Below are 25,348 nucleotides of genomic sequence, written 5' to 3' on the forward strand. Positions count from 1 at the left end.
TGACTCCAAATATCTTTGTATTTAGTTATGCAGGTAAAAACTGCCCCTTTGTGCTGGACAGACACTCAAAGCCACTGAGTTCGTATTTTGAATTTGTTTTTGACTGTTGATCGCATCTATCCTCGTTTGTTTTTCAACAGGTACAGCCCCACACTGAAAAATGTCTGATATCAAAGGCTCAGTTCCAGATGCTGGTTTCTTCATATTATCATTATGGGGTGTCTGTTGTAGCCTTGGATTAGCAGACGTCTGAGGAACTGAAGACAGGGAAAAGCTGCCACTCTCTGGTAAATCTGTAGGAACACAATATTTCACACATTTATATAAACGCGGAACAAGCCATCTCAGAAAGATGTGACAAAGGCAAGCATTTATTGTAGAATAACTTTTGCCTGTCTCAATAAATTCAAACCACAATAACATTTCAACAGCTGTACTTCCATTTTACGGATGACAGAAATCATTGTGTCTCTGCTAAACAGTGTTTTCAGTAATATATCCCCCCAAAAATGCTGAACTTGCAAAACATTTAGACACCAAAAACTATAAAGAGGATAGGAAAACATGATAATTGTGAGCTACCCCACCAGGATTTGATTTGCAGTACATGAAAATGTAAATGTGTGTTTAAATTGCATGAATTGTGAACAGCACAACTAGCTGCAATTAAAATGCAAATGTTGCTCCCTCACATGATGACAATTGATTATGTAGCCACATCAGTAGGAAAGAACTAAACCATTGGGGAGAAGCACAATTTGTTCAATTTTTGTAAGCATTATGCAGAATTGCACACCTTTTAATTGTCACCATATTTGCCTGAAATAATGGTTGTGAAAACAATACTCATAACATGATATAATCCGGTGATTCTTGCAATGCTAAAATAGAACTGCATGCCAAGCAAGTGTGATACACAACTGTAATAAGAACTGGGAATTAAGCAATTAGTTAAAAGAAATTGGCTTATTTACTTATATTTTCTGCTTCTATGGGGATTTAAATCCACAAATGACTGAGTGTTTATCAGCAGCCACAGAGATTCTTTGATAAACACACCAGATGTAAAAAACTGATGCAAGCCGAGTGGGAAACAAAATCTAATGAGAGTAAAGGCCAATACAAGACTAGGCAAGAAAAAAAAAGAATCAAATCAGAGCTACGTCAGTCGTGAAAGACCAAAAGTCAGTATCCAGTAGCCATCCTGCAAACTCCTCAGCAACACAACCAAGTGAACTTGGCACTAAATGCAAAATCAACCACAATTTAAGATCACAAGGCTATGACTTGGATAGTCAGCCAGGCAATATTGCTGTCATATATTGGGATAAAAAGAAAAGGATCCCCTCCTGTGTCTCTGCCTGTTGACAGCACATTTATATTCTGTGTGATCTAGATAGATAGATATTTTATTAATCCCAAGGGGAAATTCACAATAGAGAAAAATAGAGATAAAAAGGTAAAAAGATAAAGTCATATACGGAGCTGCTGGAAAGGCTGCCACTCGGATGCGGCGCCGGAAATGAATTGATTGTTTCTACAGAAACAGAAAACTTTTATTAATCCTGAGGGAGACTGTTTATGTTACAACTCTACACATAGACAAAGGCACAAGGAAGACCAACAAGTTCAAAAAATAAGTATGTAAAATAAAAAATATAAATCTATACTAATAAAAGGCAAAGCCCTCACTCACTCACTCACTGACTCACTCACTCACTCACCACTAATTCTCAAACTTCCCGTGTAGGTAGAAGGCTGAGATTTGGCAGGTTCATTCCTTACAGCTTCCTTACAAAAGTTGGGCAGGTTTTATATCGAAATTCTACGCGTAATGGTCATAACTGGAAGCAGTTTTTCTCCATTTACTGTAATGGAGATGAGCTTCAACGCCATGGGGGTGGAGTTTCGTGTGACATCATCACGCCTCCCACGTAATCACGCAGCACATAGAAAATCAGGAAGACCTCAAAAAAGCGCTGAAGAAAACATATAATTGAGAAGGCAGCGAAACAATAAGAAGCGAGTGAGTGACATATACAACCATATTGATGAGTTCTGCTACTTCGGAAACAAAGCACGATGTAAACCTACACTTTAAATTAAGTTCATAGACAGGCTGCCGCTGGCGTTTGTAATTTAGTGCCTGCCCATATAAGGCCGTCCGTCAGCGGCAATCCAATAGCAAACTGCCACGGGTAAATATTCACGGGTGAAGGACTGTGCTTATGGAGAGGAAGATGAGATGGTCAGCGTGGTGTTTGGCACAAACTCAGCGAAACTGCGAGAGAAAGTTTTAAGTGCCAGGACTAAGGTAACATTAAATACAGCCATGGACATAGCACGAGATGGCACCAGCACAGCTGGGAACCTTCGATGCAAGTACACCGAGTGGCTCACGTGAACTGACGCAGTGCACAGATAAAAGCAACAGTTCCAAAGAGCGCTGAACAAAAACCGAATTACACAATTGAAAAGGCAGCAAAAAATATGAAGCGTCTGATAAGCATATTCATAAATGCAGCTACTGTGGAAACAAAGCACACGGTGGAAAAAGTCAATGTCCCGCTAAAGGAAGACAGTGTAAAAAACCCGTGCATGCAGTGTGTCAGGTCTCAGATAAAGAAGAAGACGAGCTGTTTATTGATGCAGTAAGAAACGAATCGATGAATGAAACCTGTCATCTTTACAACGATTGACAAACACGGAATGTAACTTGAACACAACACATCCTACAAATACGAACCTGATTGAAAGAAATAATGATAATCAAATCCTTGATGACAGCAACACTCAGTAACACTCACAAAACAAATACTGTATATTGACAATCATGTTACATTATTTTTAAAATGTTTCCTTTTCTTTTCTACCTTTTTAACACACTACTTCTCGCTGCGATACGGGTATATATATATATGTATATATATATATATATATATATCCCGCTCTACATACTCGAATAATGGATACTTTATTCGCCATCAATGATTGTTTTGGTAAAGCCATACTCAGTGTATTCATTAGATGAATGGTAAAAAAGTAAGAGCGAGGGGAGGATGACTCATTGAGGCATGCAGGCTGTAGTGCGTCAACTCTATCTGAATTGCGCGATCACATTTGAAAAATATATCTTTTCAAGTTCTATTTAGTCCATATGTGTCAAACTCAAGGGCCGCGGGCCACATCCGGCCCGGCGTGTAATTATATCCAGCCCGTGAGATCATTTTATATACTGTATTATTGTTATTAAAGCCGGGTATATGAAGCGCTGGTAACACAATAAACTACAGATCCCATAATGCAGCGCTTCAGCTGCCTTGCCGAACACTTACCACGTTAATCAAGTCTACCTTATGATGCTGCAAGTTATTGCGAAGCTACAGTTATTGCGCACTGAGTTTGCACGGCGCTTTGGTGACTTTGAAGAACAAAAAAAGTCCGTCTACATGCGGCTCAAACCTTGTGCATGTTTGGTAGCACATATCTGTGTGAGAAGCTCTTCTCAGTGATAAAGACTAACAAAACAGCACACAGGAGTCGCCTCACTGATGAGCACCTGCAATCCATCCTGAGAATCTCCACAACACAGAACCTCACAGCAAACAGAAACGAACCTGTGGCCAAAAAGATGCCAGGCGTCCAGCTCTAAAATGACATATGAGCAAAGACAACTGAATGATTTGATTTGTTATTGCACGCAAGAGCGGGAGTCAACCGTTTTAACAAACAGCGTATTGCACTGATACGAAATAGCTGTGTGTGTATATATGTAGATATGTATGTATATGTATGCTTATATATATATGTGTGTGTGTGTGTGTGTGTGTGTGTGTATGTATATATATATATGTATTTCTGTGTATATATGTGTGTGTAAATATATATATATATATATATATATATATATATATATATATATATATATATATATATATATATATATATATATATATATATATATATATATATATAACAACAACACTCAACACTCACAACAGTGACAAAACAATTACATTGACAATCAGGTTACGTTATTTTCAAAATGTTTCCTTTTCTTTTCATTGCTTCTTTAACACACTACTTCTCGCGGCCTGGTATTTTGCTATACTATATAAAAGAAAAAGGCAACTTTCCTTTCTTTACACCTTTTTTCCTTTTATCCCAAACCAAAGCCTTTCTCTCTTAACACTGCAGAGGACACAAAACTAATTTTCTTTAAATGCCGGTAAGGCACATTACCAGAGGCACAAATTTGAATGTTCACATAGAAAATGTAATTTCAATGTACCTGTACTTCTTAAAACGTTAATGTTTTACTGTTTAATAACTTATAGACTATAATTTATTATTTTTCCCTTGCACTCAGTGACCAAACCTATACACACACATATAGACACATACAAACATATACACAAGTATATGTATGTGTATTTATACACACACACACACATACATACACACATGTATATAATTTGTGTGTGTGTATGTGTGTATGTATGTATGTATGTATGTATGTGTGTGTATATATATATGACAGCAGCAATCCAAGCTGTGAGAAAACACTAAAAAGGAGGCGTGTCAGACGTCGTGGTACATTTTCTGATGCAGCTACCGAAAACAACTTCCTGACGCTGCCGCCAAATACACAAAACAATTACTTTGACAATCATGTTACATTATTTTTAAAATGTTTCCTTTTCTTTCTCTTTCCTTCTTTAACACACTACTTCTCCGCTGCCAAGCGCGGGTATATATATATATATATATATAGATAGATAGAGAAATATATATATAGATAGATATGAGAACAACACTCATATCAATGACAAAACAATTACATTAACAACCATGTTACGTTAGTTTTAAAATTTGTCCTTTTCTTTTTCGTACCTTCTTTAAAACACTACTTCTCCGCTGCGAAGCGCGGGTATTCTGCTAGTATATTATAAATATCAAAATAAAGTACAATAAATCATCTAACTCTAAGCTCTACAAGTACATGGTAATGAAATACAATAATCATTTGAGTACCTTACAAAATCCCTAGTATACTAGACAGTAAGGCCTTGTTCACACGGGCGTTAAGTTTTTGGATAAACGAACTTGCTCTGAACGTCCTAGACATTTATGTTGCATTTTGTGGTGGCGATCGATTGACTTCTACACCGGCGTTTGTTTGTCTCTGTCTAACGCCAGCCTAGAGCCCAAATTGTAGTTTGTGTGTTAACCTGTGGAGGCAGTGTCGGGAACTGGATATGAATGCCCTTGTAGTTTTATTTGAGGTGCCACCTTTCAACATGGACCATTTTGCTATGTTATATATTAATCTTCTTGTTTTAAAAATACTCGTAATACGGCGACGTAGGAAGAGAAAAAATCGCAGCCGCTACTGGGTTCATCCTCTGACTGCACAACGTTGGGTTAAAGGAAGTTTTTTTGTGCTTTATGAAGAACTGCGAAAATTTCCGCGCAAGTTTTTTTAATTACTGTCGGATGTCGGTTTCCACTTTTGATTGTCTGCTGCACGCCGATCAACCAATATGCGACTTGGTGTTAGCCCCGAATATGTCACTTTGAGGTAAGAAAACAGTAGTCGAGTGTGCGCTTACACCGGTGTTATGCACTGAAATGATAACCCCCCGCTACGCCGAAGCGTAAAATAAACGCGCAGAAAACGAACTAGAAAAGCGGTTTCCTTGCGTTAGTTGGGTTTTGAACGCCAAGAAAAAGATGCATGCAACGTTTTTTTGATGCCGTATAAACGCGCAGCCGGACAAACGCACGTCACCAAAGCCCGTGTGAACACTCTCATTGACTCCTACGTGTAGAAAACACTCGGCGCTTCATCCGCGCTCACCGGACGCTACGAACGCAAAAAAAAAACCGCTCGATTTTAACGCCCGTGTGAACAAAGCCTAATACCAAACAGAGCTTGAAGTACTTCTCATAACAATACTGCACATTCTGAAAACAAAAAGCCTGTTAATGTCTGCCACTTTCATGTCGCCCTGTCCCCCAGAGTGCCACAGTGAATATATTAGCAATAAAAGTCAAAAGGAGCATAACCAAGTGTATGCTTTAAGTACTAAGTATACTGTACATAATGCGTGATGCCAAAAGAGCAAAGTAGACGGCAGAGATAAAATAAAAGCAGCCCTTTTGAGATGAATACATATGAACAGAATATATATATATATATATATATATATATATATATATATATATATATATATATATATATATATATATATATATATATATATATATCGATCTAAGAGTAATGTGGTTTGACCATGTATTAAAAATGAATTGCCAGGCTGGAGTAAAGAAGGTGTTAAATTTAAAAAGAGGGAAAGATAAAGTGCAAAAACAAGGTTGTAAAAAGAACTAACAGAAGCAAACATGGCGGGAGGGCATGCCTAGACTTAAGACTGCAATTAGAAGTCAAGTAAGACGGCATACTTTATTGGCTAACTGAACCGATTACAATATGCCAGCTTTCAAGGCAACTCGGGCCCCTTCATCAACTTGCCAGAAGAGGAGCCCTAAGCTAATTTGAAGGCCTGCATATTGTAATCGATTCAGTTACCCAATTAAAGGGGCCATTTTGCTCGATTTTTGTAAAAGGCGCTAGTTGCAGGACACTGCTATTGGGGGTGGATGTCAAAACAACTATATATAACGAGTAATGTGGCTAATTACTTTTGGAACTAAGCAATAAGTAATATTATTACTCTTTAAAAGTATTATTACTCTTCCTGAGTAACTTGCCCAGCAGTACTTGAGGACTTGATATTGTCCGTGCTCTTCTTCAGACAGTTCTTTGTTTTCTCCATGCCTAGTGTGGTACACACAGACACAAAGATTGAGCCAACTTTCCTCCATTTAAACTTTGATTTCTGTATTGCCAGCAGCAGGTTCTTGCCACAGGCGAGTTTCAATATAAATTAAAGGAGCGTCAAATGATTGAAATCCAATTACTTTTTATAATTTTATAAAGCTGCCAATAATGTTGTCCAATCCATTTCTAGAGTTCTGTGTGGAATTATATCACATTTGACTTTTCTTCTCTGCTTCTTTGTATTGTTCCAGTTGAAACAAAAGAAATAAACAAGTAAATCCCAAAGCATTTGTAATTGCTGTCTTTTTCTGAGAAATGTGGTGCACTTTCTGAGACAAGCACAGGGTGCTAATATTTCTGGAAAGGACTATATTTGAGATGATGTTTAGTGTCCTCCAGCCACCATAAAAAAACCTCTCACTCCATCTGAACTAGTGTGATGCTAAGGTATCACCTGTTGCATGGCTACACTCAGGTCCTAAATCTGTATCCGGACTTGACTTGTCATGTGGTGGGTGCAGCAATGACCTGTATCAGTACGTGCTCTTAACCTCTCTCTCCTTTCTCTTAGTCCTTTGGTCTTACAGCTCTCGAATCAAGTTCAAATTGTGTCATAGCTACTATCTATCTGTGTGTTGTTGGCATTGTCTCTCCAAGTTTACATGGACTTTCTCCCACATACCAGAGTCTAGAAGGTTAGGCAGACTGTTCAGTCTAAATTGGCCAAGTGCAAGCAGTTCCATCAGGTTTGGGCCCTGTTTCCCATCTGATGCAGTTGAGATAGGTTGCAAATCCCCAGGACCTGAAATTAAAATAAGGGAGTTTAGTAAATGAACAAATGAGAATAAAAAAGCAGTGGGCAGGTTATTTTATTTGGTAGGATACAACACAGTTATTTACATAATTGGTAAGCAATTAAACAAAACAATGAGAGTGGGTATGAGCTTTGGTGGGTCTGTGAGGGTTGAGATCGATTTTCATGCACATAAATCTCTACTATGAACTCAATAATGCAAAACATAAAACAAGTCAAATTCAGTAATGGATTCAAAGAGTATTTGACAAGTCACATATTTGGGGGTAGAATTCGTCAGTCATTGTCCAACCCGCTATATCCTAACACAGGGTCACCGGGGTCTGCTGGAGCCAGCACAGGGCGCAAGGCAGGAACAAACCATGGGCAGGGCGCCAGCCCACCGCAGGGCACACACACACCAAGCACACACACAGTAGGGAAAATTTTAGGATCGCCAATGCACCCAACTTGCATGTTTTTGGACTGTGGGAGGAAACCCACGCAGACACGGGGAGAACATGCAAACTCCATGCAGGGAGAACCGGGGAAGCGAACCCAGATCTCCTTACTGCGAGGCAGCAGCGCTACCACTGCGCCACCATACCGCCGGGGTAGAATTAGCTTAACAAAAAATCTTTGAAACTGCAATCCTGTTTCTTTGTTAAGAGATGAAAATTTAACTCAACACCCCGGTACCTAAAAGCAGTTAGGGTACCGTTGCCTCTGTGTGACCCTCCAAGGAAATGTCTCCCCAGACAATCACATTCCCACTGCCCCATTGTCACCACACTCTTTAGTTTCTGTCACGTGCTCAGTGTGAACCTACTCTTATCTGTGAGGAGAATAAGGGCACCAATGGCGGAGCAGCCAATTGTGGCATTCTCTGGCGAATGATAACTAAGCTGCACAGTGATAGGCTGTGAGCACAGGTCCCGCCAGAGGAATTCGAGCCCACATGCCACCCTTATTGAGTCTGTGACACTTTGGTCAGACACATGCACACCAGTAGCCAGCTGGAGGTCATTCTATAGGGCTCTGGCAGTGCTTCCTCCTCACACAAAGGAGCAGATACCAGTCCTACCGCTGGGTTGATGCTCTTCCACGGCCCTGTCCAGATCTACTCGTGTAATGGCCCATTTCTTGGTATCTCCTCCATGCTCTTGAGACTGTGCTGGGAGAGACGCAGCAAGCCGTCTTGTGACAGCACGTCATCCTGGAGGAGCTGGACTACCTGTTCAACCTGAATCGGCTGCAGGTACCACCTCAGGCTACCAGTAGTGACAAGGACACGAGCAAAACACAAAACTAGAGAAGAACCAGTCAGGAAGGACAAGGAGAGACCAATGGTCTGCAGTCACTATTCCCTTTTAGGGGTTGTCTTGCTGTTGCCACTCCATGTCACCTGTTGTCACTTTCATTGGCATCAAAGCAGGTGAAGTTGATTTACAATCACTTAAGCTTCTTAACTGGACAGATTGATGTCCCTGAAGTTTAGTTGACTTGGTGTTACACTGAGATGATTAAATGTTCTTTTTTTTTTTTTGAGCAGTGTATATAACCAATAGGTCACCTGGCAAACTCCCAGTTAATAGAGTCCTAGCTATTTGAAATGACAAAGAAGTGTCCATCACCAGCACATCCTGTTGCCAACAATCACCTTGGTGTTCTGTGATCTTTGCAAACAGGTGACATGCATGGTAGAATTTGTAATTGATGTTATGCTGGTAAAGTATCTATCTAAAATGTAGTGCTGACTTCAATATTTCCATTTTTAGGGGAATAAAGAAATAAGTAATGAATTATGTTGGTATAAATTACTTTTTTTTTTAATTCAAAATCTATAATTCTTATATTACTTCTTTCAAGTGTTTATAAGACCGTTACCCATTTAATTCATATTAAGTTCAGTGCAAAAGCGACAAGTAAGGTTGAAAGCACTCACTGATAGTTAAAAAAAATAAATTTGCATTATTTGACAGTTAACTATGTAACATTCTTTGATCTGCTATGATCGCAACTGAGAGGGCACTCTTGGTGCATGTCTGCCGATTTGCAGACCAACCACACGTGTTACCTGGTAGGTAACCGCCCATACAATCAGATTGTGATTCAGACTTCGAATTTTATATTTTTTTATATATATATATATATATATATATATATATATATATATATATATATATATATATATATATATATATATATATATACATACATACATACATATACATATATATATATATACATACATATATATATATATATATATATATATATATATATATATATATATATATATATATATATTATATATATATATATATATATATATATATATATATATATATATATATATATATATATATACATACACAGTGGAACCTCGGTTTACGAGTGTTTTGCAAGACAAGCAAAAATTTTTAATAAATTTTGACTTGATAAACGAGCGATGTCTTGCAATACGAGTAGTATGGATACACTGTCTGCTGAGCGTCATGTGATCACAACTGAGCTGATGGTGGTTCTCTCTCTCTCCTTATCTCGCTCGCTCATCGCGTCTTTTTCTCTCTCTCCTTATCTCGCTCGCTCGCTCCCTCATCGCGTCTTTTTCTCTCTCCTTATCTCGCTCGCTCGCTCCCTCATCGCGTCTTTTTCTCTCTCCTTATCTCGCTCGCTCAGTGCGTCTTTTTCTCTCTCTCTTCTTATCTCGCTCGCCCAGCGCCTCTCTCTGTTTACTACAGCATTGTGACTGTGTGTGTGTGCGCTGTGAAGTGCGAGTCCTCATCTTGCTCCCCAAAACACGAAGCTGAGTCTCAGTACTTTAACACCAGCTGAATAAACACCAGTTTATTCAGTTTGAAACAGCAACAGCGCTGTTATTTATTGCAGCGGGATCTTTATAATGTTCCTTGATCTTTTTGGATGCGCTTATACGGCGAACTGCTACAGCGCTGGGAGACTGCGATTGTATGGCGTTATTTCAGTGCCACTATTCTGAGCGCACGTAAAAAAATATTGCAAGTGCAAGTGTTGCATTTTGAGAAGAAATTTATTTTGAGCGTACAAAAGCTGAATTTGAGTGAACAAAATTCATTGCTGCGTGCAAAAAATGTATTTCAGTGTTTGCACTTATCCATATACACACACACACAATAGCACCCCCTCTCGCTCAGTTTTTTCATTTGCGCTTGCTCGCAATGTGTTGCTTGCGCTCACAACATTCTCTGCTGCAAGCGCTCAACTCTCTGTACACCGTTAAAAGTGTGCCACAAAACCAACCAATCACAGACTTGGTTTCAAAAATTCTGATTGGCTCTTACGGTCTCCAATCAGCTCGCTAGCTACTGCATTCCGGAAACAGTCCGAAATGTAGCTAAATCCAGCTAAACTCAATTAAACCCCAATTTGGATAATATCTTTAATTATTTTATTTTAAAATATATTATTTGTTAAGACTATCGTTGGTGTAGTATAATGTAGTTGCATTATACAACCATGCCAACTGACTGTTTCGAATGCAGCAGCTAGCGAGCTGATTGTGTATATGTGTGTATATATATATATATATATATATATATATATATATATATATATATATATATATATATATATATATATATATATATATAGTGATTCAGACTTCGAATTTTATATTTTTGTATATATATATAAATATATATATATATATATATATATATATATATATATATATATATACCATACCATATTTATTTGTTGAGCTTAAAACACAGCATTACAACTGACCAAAGCGCTGTACAGTTCCAACAAGCAGGACTAAAAGCAAAATATTAAAAATAAACATTAAGAGAGAATTAAAACAGAGATACTAAAACAGGTCAAGGGACCAAATAAAATAGAGAAAATAGCAAAAGACAAGTGGAAAATGAAACAGGTTAAGAATTAAAAGCCAATGTGAAGAAGTGCGTTTTTAGGCGAGATTTGAATGTGGCGACTGAAGCGGCTTGCCTAACCACTAAGGGCAGGGAGTTCCAGAGCCTGGGTGCACAGACGGAGAAAGCCCTTTCACCACGAGCTTTAAAACGTGCCTTGGGAACGGTTAGGAGCAGCTGATCTGTGGATCTAAGAACACGAGGGGGATTGTGACAATGGAGCAAGACACTCAAATAGGCGGGGCTAGACCGTTTAATGCCTTATAGGTTAGGAGGAGAATCTTAAAATCGATTCTGAATCTAACCGGCAGCCAGTGAAGGGTTTTCAAAATTGGTGAAATGTGTTGGATTCTGCTACTTCCAGTTAGAAGCCTTGCAGCCGCATTTTGAGCCAGTTGGAGTCTAGAAAGTGTGGCTTTACTGATACCAAAAGGCAGGAATTAGAGTAGTCAAGCCGGGACGTAATGAATGCATGAATTACTGATTCCAGGAGGTGGTTAGAAAGAATAGGCTTGAGTTTGGCGATTCGCCTTAGATGGAAAAAGCAGGATTTTACTGTGCTGTTGACTTGAGCATCCATTTTCAGGAACGTATCCATTTTGATTCCAAGATTGGAGACAGACGAAGTTACTGGAATGGGAAGAGAAACGAGGCCAAGGGGTGGAGCCTGTTTGCAGTCGGGACTAAAAATAATGACCTCGGTTTTTGAATCGTTCAGGTAAAGGAAGTTTACATATATTTTTTATATTTTTATATTTTAAGTTTACATATATTTTTTATATATATATACACACACACACACTATATTATATATATATATATATATATATATATATTCACAGTGGAACCTCGGTTTACGAGTGTTTTGCAAGACAAGCAAAATTTTTAATATAAATATATATATATATATATATATATATATATATATATATATATATATATATATATATATATATATATATATATATATATATATATATATATATATATACACCAAGCACACACTAGGGCCAATTTAGAATCGCCAATCCACCTAACCTGCATGTCTTTGGACTGTGGGAGGAAACCGAGCGCCGGAGGAAACCACGCAGACACGGGAGAACATGCAAACTCCACGCAGGGAGGACCGAAGCGAACCGGGTCTCCTAACTCTGAGGCAGCAGCGCTACCACTGCGCCACCATGCATATATATATATATATATATATATATATATATATATATATATATATATATATATATATGTGTGTGTGTGTGTGTGTGTGTGTGTGTGTGTATATATATATATACACATAAATTTTTTAATGTAGGTTGATCGTTTTGACCTAGGGCCTCATGTATAAACGGTGCGTAAATGTTGCGTAAGAACTTTTCCACGATCAAATCGCGATGTATAAAACCTACACTTGGCGTAAATCCACGCACTTTTCCACGGTACCTCATACCATGTCGTACGCAAGTTCTCCGCTCGGTTTTGCAGACTGGCGGCACCCAGTGTCAAAGCAGTGCTACTATTCCTGTGTGGTTACACCTTATTTTCCTGACGCGGCTTTATAAATACACCGAAACTAACCGCATATTGTTTATTAGTGTAATGCATCTGATTGTAATTAACTTGTAACAATATAATGGTAGAGGGAACAGCCATAGTATTCCAAATACCATAACTGCTTTAGCGTTGTTACTCTCACTTCTTCTTCTTCTTCTTCTTCTTCTTTCAGCTCCTCTTGTTAGGAGTTGCCACAGCGGATCATCTTTTTCAATATTTCTCTCACTGCACCACTCAGAGTATTTATATCACTGTATCTGAGTGTGAATCACAGCAACAGCTGATCGGAAAGGGAATTATCGGTATACAGCTTCAAGGACACGCTGTCTCAGCCACTGCAAAATGTTTTAAAGCCTTTCCTGTACGGACCTCGCGGTTCAGAAACAGAAACAATATCATTTATAAGGTGAAATTCAGCAAAATATGTTTATTAAATTATACAGATAAAACTTTAACTTCATTTAAATAATCTATATTCTTCACTGGGAGTGTCGTTAAGGATAGATTAATTAAACATGTACTACGAAGACATTTCAATGTTCTTTAAACGTTTTGAAGAATCGGCGCTAAGCTTACAGATGGCTTAACGTCCATTACAGAGCTGATTGTATGGCGATCGGTTACTTGGGGAAAGAAAAGCACTGACTGCAGTGACGGCTACGCCAATATATATTGAATATAAAACAGAAGAGAAAATACCAACACAGCTAAAAACACAGCGACAAAATTCGGAAAAAGTTAAATGCTTCTGTCAAGAGCACGAGGCGGCTATGCAGCCATCCACTGTGCATAAACTACCTTACTGACGGGCGGGCGAAGAAGCCACCGATTCTTCCTCTGCCCAGTGCCACCACAAGCCTAGAGCCGCCCCTGATTGTACTGCTGCAATAAATTATTTCATTGAAGTGAAACATGTTTAATAACGTGCTTTAACTCCTATCATCATGAAAATGATATCACATATACATCTCAGTATTTTAGTTATTCAGAGAACTGTAATATCACAAATGTAATGGATTCTGTGTCCAGTTGGAGGAAGAGAGCCGGTTTAAGAAGCAAGTAGTGATTCACACACATAGAGCACATAGAAGATCAAATACAAAACAAAGCATTTAACGTACTACTTTAATTACGATGTGATTTGAGAAACTGGTTAATTAAATGATTTTAAGATGAAGTTTATGATGTTCTACTTTAATGACAAAATAAACTACGTGATTAAAGTGGAAATGTCGAGATTGAAGTTGACATTTCGTGCTTTTTCCTCACTGTGTGCCTTTTTTCTCTGTACCCTAATAAGCTTTCATATGACACTCAGACAGTGGGCTTACAACTCGGCTTTCACGGCGACTTTGATATGCGACTTCTTTTTTTATTTCCGGCACTGTGCGATTTTGTGGATGTGAGCTTTCAAGTTTCTCCAACACGCTATGTCACTCGATCAACTTCCTTTTGTTGATTATACCACGGTTGATTTGAACAAATAGTATGTTTTTCCTTTGCCTCCACTTGGTATTCGCTGAAATTCTTATATTTTCCCCGTGCTTTTCCCATTGTCTTTTCACAGAAGGCTGCGCTTAAGGGCGATTTATATTGATTTGCATATTCAAATAGGCATAATTCTGGGAGGATTTGGGGCGTTACATAATGCGCGTGCACGAGCGTTAGTTTTCACGCTGGTCGGGATTTATGTAGCGGAAGAACGTGGAAGTTGGAGTACGCACAGATTCCTGCATCTGGATTTTTCTGTGCGTAAGTACATTTCAGCTTTTGTGCTTACGCCATGTTATAGTACGAGTTCTACGCACGGCGTTATGAGGCCCCTGGTCTTTTTAAAAGTAGCTCGCAAGCCGAAAAAGTGTGGGCACCCCTGCTGTAAGCAAATTACATGAAACCCTGGATTTATGGTGTGTTACTCTAGCACTCACCTTTCCCAGAGTAACTTGAACAGGATTCTTTCGGAGGCCTCTTCAAGCACAACACTGAAGACTCTGACTTCACATGGACAGAATGATTCTGAGGTGGGGAGAGGGGTCCACAAGGGGTAAAGCCTAATCCAGGTACTGCTTCATCTGGACACTCATACTGAGAGGCAGACTGTGGTTTAAGGTCCTCTTCCTTGATATTGCTTACACTTTCTGATTTCTGTGTCTCGGCGCTACCACATTTTGATTCTAATTCTTCTTTGACCCCTATTTTCCACCACTCACACTGCTCTTCCTTAATGTCTAGGTTCTCTTTCTTAAGTTGCACAGACTCTTCTTCACCACCCTCTTCCTTTACGTCCAAACTTTTCTTCTCCATGGCATATATGGAAAGGATACCACCATGCAATGCAGAGTTGTCCACTTTATTATTACAATTCTCTTCTGAGACTACCTGTTTTCATTGCAAAATGCTCCAGCAAAGCCAGAAATGTCTCCTCCATATTGCACATCTGATGCTGAAAATGACAGGTTCTTTTCTTTGTCTGGAGAGAGAGGTAGAAGATATTCAAAGATGTACCAAGAAGCACAGAACATATTTGACTCAACTCATTTATCCACACTCTATATTTCAGTAATATTTAATTGTGGGGGAAAAAAAAAATCACATTACCATAAAGGTTTGTTTTCTGTGCTGAAACTCATTCCACAGCCATCTGAGTACTGTGCCCTGCACTGCTACCTCTTGTAATGTTCCACATAAAAGAGATTTATACATACAGTGGGTATAGAAAAGAATCACCCCCTTCGAAATATTCCCATTTATTTTGCTTTACAGCCTTAAATGAGAACACACAAACCAATATTTTTTCCTGCTTTACTTACTCAATGCAATCTATAACTTCCAAGTGAAAGATACAACTAGGGAATCCATTCCCGGACGGGTTTATCCATTCCCGGGAATTCGGGAATCCCGCATTTCATTCCCTGGATTGTGAACGGTTTTAGAATGACTGACACTTATTTTTAATAAAACTACTGCAATATGTTGACATAAAGAAAAGACTAATCTTATCTACAAGCAGTTCATGCTGTCATACAAGTACATGTATCTTTAGTTGTGGTAATAAGAGCGTAGAAAGCACAACGTCCTCACAGGTGGCGCAGTGGTAGTGCTGCTGCTTTGCAGTAAGGAGACTGTGAAAGATTGTGGGGTTGCTTCCCGGTTCCTCACTGTGTGGATAGCGCTTTAGTACTGAGAAAAGCGCTATATAAATGTAATGAATTATTATTATTAACGTGTCCAGTGTGCGGTCGTCCAGGCAAGAGCACACCTTCGTGCAGAGTATGCCAGCCGTTGAGAAAGCACGCTCTGCCTCCACTGAAGTAGGCGGCACAATCATCAGATACCTATACACTTGTTCTAAACAACGCCCGCGCTTGCCGTTGCTCTGAAACACTGCCATTTCAGCTTTTACTGATGCATCCAGTTTCTTGTCATCATTCTGTGATGGCAAGTTTCTTGGCACAGATAATGCAGAGGCAACAGACTGACTCATTGCAATTTCAAGTTGCTGTTCAATGCTGTTGTCTGATGAAGTGCAAGCTGCAGCAATGACGCCACCTTAATTATTTTCAACTATAACTCTGTTATTTCTTGATCGATTTTTACACGCAATATATGCGAGCTTGGCCGTTCCCGTTTTCCCGGGAATTACAGCAGTTTCATTCCTGGGAATGGATTCCCTAATCACAACTACAGTTCAGAAGAATTTGATCCACCTGTGATCAATTGTAATCCATGTGATTAGTGAAGCTGTTCCTGGAGCATTCATTCCCTTGCTTGGTAGTGCAACTGACAGCAAACAACTGACTATGGGTGGCAAGTCACTTTGAAAAGATCTCAGGGACAGAGTTGTGGACAGACATAAGGCAGAAGATGGATACAAAAAACATCTCAAAGGCTTTATCAATCCCAAGGTGCACAGTAAAGTCCATAATAAAGAAGTGGCAAGTGTTTGGTACTACTAGGACCATTTCTGGATCCGGCCGTCTCTCCAAACTGGATGGAAGAGCAAGGAGGAAACTGGTAAGAGAGGCTACCGAGAGGCCAATGGCCACTTTTGAAGGAGTTACAGGATTTGATGGCAAAGAGTGGTCATTGTGTGAATATGACTACAATTTCACAAGCGCTTCACAATTGTGGCTTGTTTGAGAGGGTCACAAGGAAAAAGCCACTTCTCAAGAAAGGCTAAATTAAGGCTCATTTGAGCTTTACCAGAATGCACCTTGAAGATTCTGACGCCAAGTGAAAAAAATGTCTTATGGTCAGATGAGACCAAAATCAAACTAATTGGCCTCAATACCAAGCGGTACACCTGGCAGAAATCCAATGCAGCTCACCATCCACAACACACCATACCTACTGTAAAGCATGGAGGGGGCAGCATCCTGTTGAGGGGGGTGTTTCTCTGCTGCAGGGCCTGGGGCTCTCGTTAGGGTAGAAGGAAAAATGGATGGGGCAAAATACCATCAAATTCTTGAGGAAGACCTTCTACCCTCTGCCAGAAAGTTGAAGATGAGCAGAATATTCACCTTTCAACATGACGACCTGAAGCACAAAGCAAAATTGACCACACAGTGGCTGAAGGAGAAAAAAGTGAATGTCCTCGTGTGGCCCAGTCAGAGCCCAGACTTAAAAATTGAAATCGCATTGAAAATCTGTGGAAAGATTTGAAGATAGCAGACCACCAACACTCACCATCCAATCTGACAAAACTTGAACAGTTAAACTGTAAAGAAGAGTGGGGGGCAAATATTGATAGCTCAATCTAGATGTGCAAAGCTGAAATAGAAGTATCCCAACAGACTGAAGGGAATCATTAAAGCAAAAGGTGGTTCAACAAAATGACATTGACACTATTATGGTGATCCTTTACTAATCTTAGTATGTCTTGTTTTTGATTTTTTATCATTTTTCTGAACTGTACCTGTGATGTCTTTCACTTGGATGTCATAGGTTGTATTGAGGAAGTAAAGCTGGGAAGGAATATTTTTTGTGTGTGTTTTCATTTAAGGCTGTAAAGCAAAAAAAAGGAATATTTCGAAGGAGGGGTTCTTTTCTATGCCCACTGTAAATGTCAGCCTAAATAACATTATATGCACCTCTACAACTTTGGTTGCTTCTTCATAAAAGTCTAAGATGTATCTGACTAGTGAAGCTATTTCTAATAACAAAACCCACACGACTATCCACAAAACACATGTTAATGGATAGTGGACTCTCCTTCCTTCTATAGCCACTTCCATTAACCTTCTGTCAGGCGCAACTGATCTGACAGGCACACAAATGATGTAATTTCAGATATGCCATGTTCCGATTGGCAGAGCTGGACCCGCCTCTGAACCAGCCTCACACATCACATGCCTGTGAACAATGTGATGAGTAATCGCAGATTCAACATCGTGGAAGGCAGATATGGTGTTGGAGATCCTGCAGGCACATTGAGCCCAAATATGTCATTGGTGACAAAATAGTATTTTTTTTATTTTGTACTTTTGCTTTACTTGTCCGAGACTCTCTATAACCATATGTCGCAATAATGCATTGTCATATACAGTATTACTTTATATTTTGTCACCGTTTGAACTATGCGACTCTTCAGATAGATAGATACTTTATTAATCCCAAGGGGAAATTCACATAATCCAGCAACAGTATACTGATACAAAGAAACAATATTAAATTAAATAGTAAATTAAATAGTACTTAAATAAACTAAATTAAATAATTAAAAATTAAATTAAATAGTAATAAAAATGAAAAAAAAATTAAAATACAATTAAAATAAAATTAATGTTCAATTCCACCCGGGGGGGTAAACGTTAACATTATACAAAATTATTGTCTGTTTTACCTGCATTTTATCACTTTTTAATTTAATATTGTTTTTTATCAGTATGCTGCTGCTGGAGTATGTGAATTTCCCCTTGGGATTAATAAAGTACAGTGGAACCTCGGTTTGCGAGTAACTTGGTTTACGAGTGTTTTGCAAGACGAGCTAAATTTTTAATAAAATTTGACTTGATAAACGAGCGATGTCTTGCAAAACGAGTAGTATGGATACACTTTTTGCTGAGCGTCATGTGATCACAACTGAGCTGATGGTTCGTCTGTCTGTCTGTCTGTCTGTCTGTCTCTCTCTAGCAATCATCTCCTATTCTCCGTCTGCATGTCCGTGATTATTTTTGGATACGCTTATATGGCGAACTGCTACAATGCTGGGAGACTGCGATTGCTTTGGGCCGCTCTTCCACGTGTCGTCCCGTTGGGTGGAATCCCACAAGAGTTTAGAAATTCACTCACACCAGCCATGATTCTTTTTAAAGGTAATGTGCAGGTTAATTTGTTTCATGTATTTTTTACTTTATATTTTGTATTAATCACTTTTATATGAATAGTTTTGGGTTGTGGAACAAATCATCTGAGTTTCCATTATTTCTTATGGGGAAATTCGCTTTGATATACGAGTGCTTTGGACTGCAAGCATGTTTCTGGAACGAATTATGCTCGCAAACCAAGGTTCCACTGTATCTATTTATCTATTAGGAACATGGCGCCCGATAGTGCAATTTCACTCCATATGTATGTCTAATTCTTTGTTTCCTGCATTTCTTTCTTTCTTTCTTTCTATACTTATTCAGGCTTCTGAACGAAGATGGCAAGCTCAGTTACATGATGATAACGTACTTCTTACATAAACATTTGTTTCAAAGAACATCCTCTGTGCCATGTACATAATATTTTGCAAAATGTACTCAGATTTTTTTTTTGTCTTTTGTTAAAAGTGGAATAAACAGATACAATTATTGCAAATGCCATCATGTACTAGTAGGTACAGGTTGTACTTTTAAAGGATTACACCAAACTGTTGATATATGTAAGCAGTTGCATTTTGAATTCCTACTTTACAATAGTATTTCTGACATGTGCCTGACTGATACCTTGCGCCCGCACATGTGACAAATTGCAATGCACCTGACGGAGGGTTAATTCACACATCCAGCAAATTGGCCAACTGATTTCAGAAACAGTCCAATCTAACTATTTCTATAATTCAGTTCTATTCAACTTTACTATATGCAAACATACAGTGTATACACATAATGCAGTGAGAGTAAATAAAGTACACACATACACTTGCATATTAACAAACTGATTAAAAGAAATACATCTCAATAGTTTAATAAAATCTATATTACGCAAATATAAATTCTAATAATCCCTGCCCGGGGTTTGATTCCTGCCTTGCGCCCTGTGCTGGCTGTGATTGGCTCCAACGGACCCCCATGACCATGTAGTTAGGATATAGTAGGTTGGATAATGGATGGATGGAATTCTAATAATGTAAAATTTTAAAAATGACTGGAGGACAACAAAGAAAAGTAAAAACTCCATTTAACAGCATTAACCTCTGAAGAGTCCATCTCATAACAAACAAAGCCATAGTTTTGTCATCCTAGGCCAGGTGAACATTCTCCTTCTTCTGGGAAGTCTATCAGCAACATGCTGGAGTATAATTACATAAAATAAGAAAGCTGAATCACAAGAGTCTCAATCACTTTGTTATATTTGCCAAATTAGCAGTGCAACCAACTGCCAGAGCAGGAAACCAAGATTAAAAAATGGCACAGAGTCAATAAACTAGAGACAGAGGGAAGTTGGGAGCATGCACTGATACGGTGCGGTGCCACGTCCACCATACGACGAACCACCCTCAGGATCCCAAATTAGAATAATTGTTTTTTGTTCAGAAGCAAAAGTGTTGTGAACAAGTATAGACACTTTATGAAAAGTCTAATCATCAACTCTAAAGTAGCGAGTCTTCAGTGAAACGCTAGGGCTGATGGTGCACCCTTATCCTTACTAACCCTCACCCTTACACAAACCTGCAGATCACTCCACAGCTATTGGGCTTTGTACTTAAGTGATTGGTCTTCTATGGTTTATTTAATCCTTGGCCACTTTAGACGATGGGCATCTCAGGATCATAATGCAACCATACTGAGGTGTGCATTATCAGTAAAGGGGGCCAGAGGCATTTAAAAAAATTTCAAGGCTAGAAAGCTTGGAAATCAGCCCTAAACGTACCTGGAAGCCCATGTAAACACTTAACGAACTGTACGTGAGTAATTATCCTTGCTGCAGCATTTTGAATTAAGTGGTGTCTACAAAAAAGAACAATTTGAACAATCTGTGAGTAATGCATTGTAGCAGTCTGTTCTAAATACATGAACTTCTCCAGACTCTGTCTAGTAAGAGAACACCTGGTTTTCCAACAGTTAAGTAGAAAGAACAGGCTTTTGATAAAGCAGTAGTTTAACTATTAAAGTCTCAGACATAACACAACCAGCAAGTTAAAAGTAAATAGGACCTTGAAAAGCTAAATAAATAAATAATACATAAATAAATCAATTTAAAAAGCCTTTTCCCCACACATCATCATCATCAACCCCAAATTAAAATAGACCATTGAGTGCATTATGTTACCCCATGTGAGTGCTGTGCCATTGGTTTGCTATCTGACCCCTACAATCACTTAAATGTACTGGGAACTCTTCTACACGTTTCGGAAACCTGTACTTTTAACATTTATTCATTTCTATTTTTCTGGCATCCATCTTATTTTTTATCAATATCCCATTCCTTCATTCAGGTGTTGTTGTATTTAACTCTCCTTTATCCAACATTAGTAGCTTGGGCTAGTTGGGTAGTCGCCAGTCAGCTTCAGTCACACCTTACGCATTACAATTTATTTGAGAAATTCCAGTCTGGCTTTCGCACTGGTCATAGTACAGAAACGGCACTAACACGGGTTGTAAACGACATTCTGATATCCTCTGATGAAGGAAATTCCACTGTAATTATGTTGTTGGACTTAAGTACAGCATTTGACACCATTGACCATTCTATTTTACTGCACAGGCTAGAAAACGATGTTGGGCTTACAGGCCCCGTGCTCGCTTGGTTCAGTTCTTATTTATCAAATCGATTCCAGTATGTACAGAAATGTGCTGACAGTACTCCATCATTATACACAGAAGTTCAATATGGTGTCCCGCAGGGCTCAGTACTGGGACCTTTACTGTTTTCACTTTACATGCTTCCACTGGGATCTCTCATTAGGAAACATAATGTTAATTTTCACTCGTATGCAGATGACACCCAGTTATACCTTTCATTTAAATCAAATGAAGTTTCTCCGATGTTGTCTTTAATTAGTTGTGTTAGTGAATTAAAGGAATGGATGAATGAGAACTACTTGTCTTTAAATACAGATAAAACAGAGATGTTAATTGTTGGAGGGAATGACGCTGATCACAGCAATATTTTGTCGTCATTTAACTCAGTTGGAATCCCAATTAATTTTACTGAATCAGCCCGCAATCTAGGAGTTATCTTTGATTCTAGCATGTCATTTAAAGCGCATATTACAAAGTTGTCCAAAACATGTTTTTTCCATCTTAAAAATGTTAGGAAATTAAGGCGCTTTCTAAATAAACAGGATTGTGAGAAATTAATTCATGCATTTATCTCTAGTAGGATTGACTACTGCAATGCGGTGTTCACTGGCTGTTCAAACTGTTCTCTATACAGCCTCCAGTTAATCCAAAATGCCGCTGCAAGAATTATTACAAGAACAAGAAAATATGAACACATAACCCCAGTTCTTAAATCTTTACACTGGCTCCCAGTTAAGTTCAGGGCAGATTTCAAAATCCTCCTTTTAACATATAAAGCATTAAATGGCCAAGGTCCGCTTACTTGTCTGAACTTATCATGACTTACAAACCTGAGCACATTAAGATCTCAAGATGCCGGTCTGCTTAGGATTCCAAGGATTAATAAAATAACAGTGGAGGTCGGAGCTTTTAGCTACAGGGCCCCTAAACTGTGGAATGGTCTTCCTGCTTCCATAAGAGATGCCCCTCGGTCTCAGCCTTTAAATCCCGGCTGAAGACTCACTACTTCAGTTTAGCATATCCTGACTAGAGCTGCTGATTAACTGTACAGACTGCATCTCTGTTGTTAGTCATTAGCACTATAACATAAGTAACATGATAATTATATTTGAATACTAACCCTCACCTATTCTGTTTCTTTTCTCGGTACCCAAATGTGGCAATTGGTGCCACGGCCCACCTGCCAAGTTGTTTGCCTGCCTATGGAAAAGTCATCCCTGATGAAGGATCACAGGAATCATGAGAAAGAGGGTCCTTTCATCGGAGCAACGGTTTCAGCCGTGGCATGGCCAAATGGGGAGGCAGCTAGATGGATGAGGTCTCCAGGACTCTAAAAATATCCAAACCCAATTATGTCATATTATCTACTGTTAAACCGTACTTCTAAAATTTTTATTTTTATGCTGTCTTAAGGAATTGTTCTGTTTTGTATATTGTATTGTATTGACCCCCTACTTTTGACACCCACTGCACGCCCAACCTACCTGGAAAGGGGTCTCTCTTTGAACTGCCTTTCCCAAGGTTTCTTCCATTTTCCCTACAAGGTTTTATTGGGAGTTTTCCTTGTCTTCTCAGAGAGTCAAGGCTGGGGGGCTGTCAAAAGGCAGGGCCTGTTAAAGCCCATTGTGGCACTTCCTGTGTGATTTTGGGCTATACAAAAATAAACTTTATTGTATTGTATTGTATTGTATTGGGCTGTGAAAGCTGAAATTGCACTGATTTTGTCTCCTTCTCTCTCTTGCTCTCTCTCCTGAAATCCTCCGTTTTTAGCTTGACCCTTATGGGAAATTCTTCAGAAAAGATAAATGGGTCATGGGGCCACCATATCAAAAAAGAGTGTGATTAAGCAACTAGTTTGAAGCAAGATGCCCTCTGGTCACAATTGTCACCTTATTGTGGCAATTAAATGGGGTAAAGTAGTAATGAAAGTAAGGTGGATCATTGGAAAATAAAAAAGAAAAAGAAAAAGAAGATATGCATAACCATCACAATAACCAAACAGAACCTGTTCACACATCCTTTGAATTTTACAGATTTACAAGCCAAGACAAAATCCAAATTAACATGAAGAAGAAAACTGCTGTTCCTTATGCCAGGGTCATTTTAAATTATAATTTATACGGGCTTCAATTGGAACGTTTCAGTTTCATTTTCATTTAGTGAGGCTGTCAAAATTAACATGGATATGTTTACTTAAACTGAAGGCGCATCACAAAACAAACAGGAAACAGCCTTTACAAAGCACTGACCTGACTAAGAGTTTATACAGTCGCCCCAAGAAGGACGGTAAGAATCTGACAGCTTTACTCAAAGCGTAAACAACACTAAACGGCAGTTTTTAAAAACCCTTACCTCATCATCACCCCACCAAGCGTTAATGACATATCTCACTGTGCCAATGCCGTATTCAACAGCGTAATAATTTCTAGTATGGAACAAAGACTTAATGAATAAACAAATAATCAGCAATCTGAAGATATACATGATTTTTTTTCTTATATATTCTTTATGGGAGTCTAATACGTGATTATTTTAAGTTACACTTGCTCTGTCTCCGAAAAGCTTTCAGTGACAATCCTCTGAAAACAAGGTATGATACATTAAGTTGCAGATTGCCACTAGCTGCCCAGCGTGACGTTCAAAACTGTCATAATAACGTGTGACCATCAAGAACGCGTAGTAAAATCGGGGAAGGGCACATTCATCCACTCCTTTTCCAATTCGCCTATAAAGTTCAGCCCTGCAGGAGCCCCTGCTTAAAATGATCACTAGTAATGTGATGTGCCACTTTCACTAGACTAGGACACAAATTCCAGCATAGCCCATACAAAACAATACCGACCAAGAAGAGTTTTCACACACGGGTCAGTGGCTACAGTCTCTCTTTCTCTCTCTCTCTTTATCTCTTTGTCATTCACACACAATAACGTACCTTTTCTCTTTCAATGATCTGATTCTCCAGGTGGGCCTCACAAACCGACCCACGTTAGTTCAACGTTCGCGCCGCTCTGCGTGCAATGTGCAATGTGAAACCTGCAACAATTAACAACAGAAAAGAAGCACTTCCGGGCGTGGACTCAAATCGTTGTATCAAAATAAAAGCCGCAGGACTATCGAAGAGTTGTGCTGCTGGAATTATCATATTACCATATTCAAATAGCTCATAAACTAAGGCTTATTATTAATTATTATTATTACTAGCAAAATACCCGCGCTTCGCAGCGGCGAAGTACTGCCTTAAATTTTTATTAAGAAGAAAATTAAACCTTTTAAACTGAGGGAAAATATACTTATTTGTTAA

The 25,348-nt window shown here is 38.8% G+C and overlaps 1 protein-coding gene across 1 annotated transcript; it reads right to left on the reverse strand.

Moving 5' to 3' along the window:
• LOC120533231 lies at positions 1-25,083 on the reverse strand. The gene is made up of 4 exons (XM_039760011.1): positions 24,980-25,083; positions 15,028-15,569; positions 7,527-7,646; positions 1-293 (listed from the first exon to the last, which is right to left on the reverse strand). The coding sequence occupies exons 2-4, from the start codon at positions 15,401-15,403 to the stop codon at positions 22-24; spliced, it is 768 nt and encodes a 255-aa protein (XP_039615945.1). The 5' UTR covers positions 15,404-15,569; positions 24,980-25,083; the 3' UTR covers positions 1-21.
• Positions 25,084-25,348: the final 265 nt, after the last annotated feature.

This window comes from Polypterus senegalus, chromosome 8 (assembly GCF_016835505.1).
Source record: "Polypterus senegalus isolate Bchr_013 chromosome 8, ASM1683550v1, whole genome shotgun sequence".
Taxonomy (NCBI): Eukaryota; Metazoa; Chordata; class Cladistia; order Polypteriformes; family Polypteridae; genus Polypterus; species Polypterus senegalus.

What these genes read in the sequence shown, in the direction of transcription:
- LOC120533231 (XM_039760011.1), bottom strand. Translation starts at nt 15,403, where the DNA reads ATGGAGAAGAAAAGTTTGGACGTAAAGGAAGAGGGTGGTGAAGAAGAG. An exon ending in TTCAAGTTACTCTGGGAAAG is followed by an intron (nt 7,647 to 15,027) that starts GTGAGTGCTAGA and finishes TTTTAATTTCAG; the next exon opens with GTCCTGGGGATTTGCAACCT. An exon ending in GCCTAACCTTCTAGACTCTG is followed by an intron (nt 294 to 7,526) that starts GTATGTGGGAGA and finishes GTGTTCCTACAG; the next exon opens with ATTTACCAGAGAGTGGCAGC.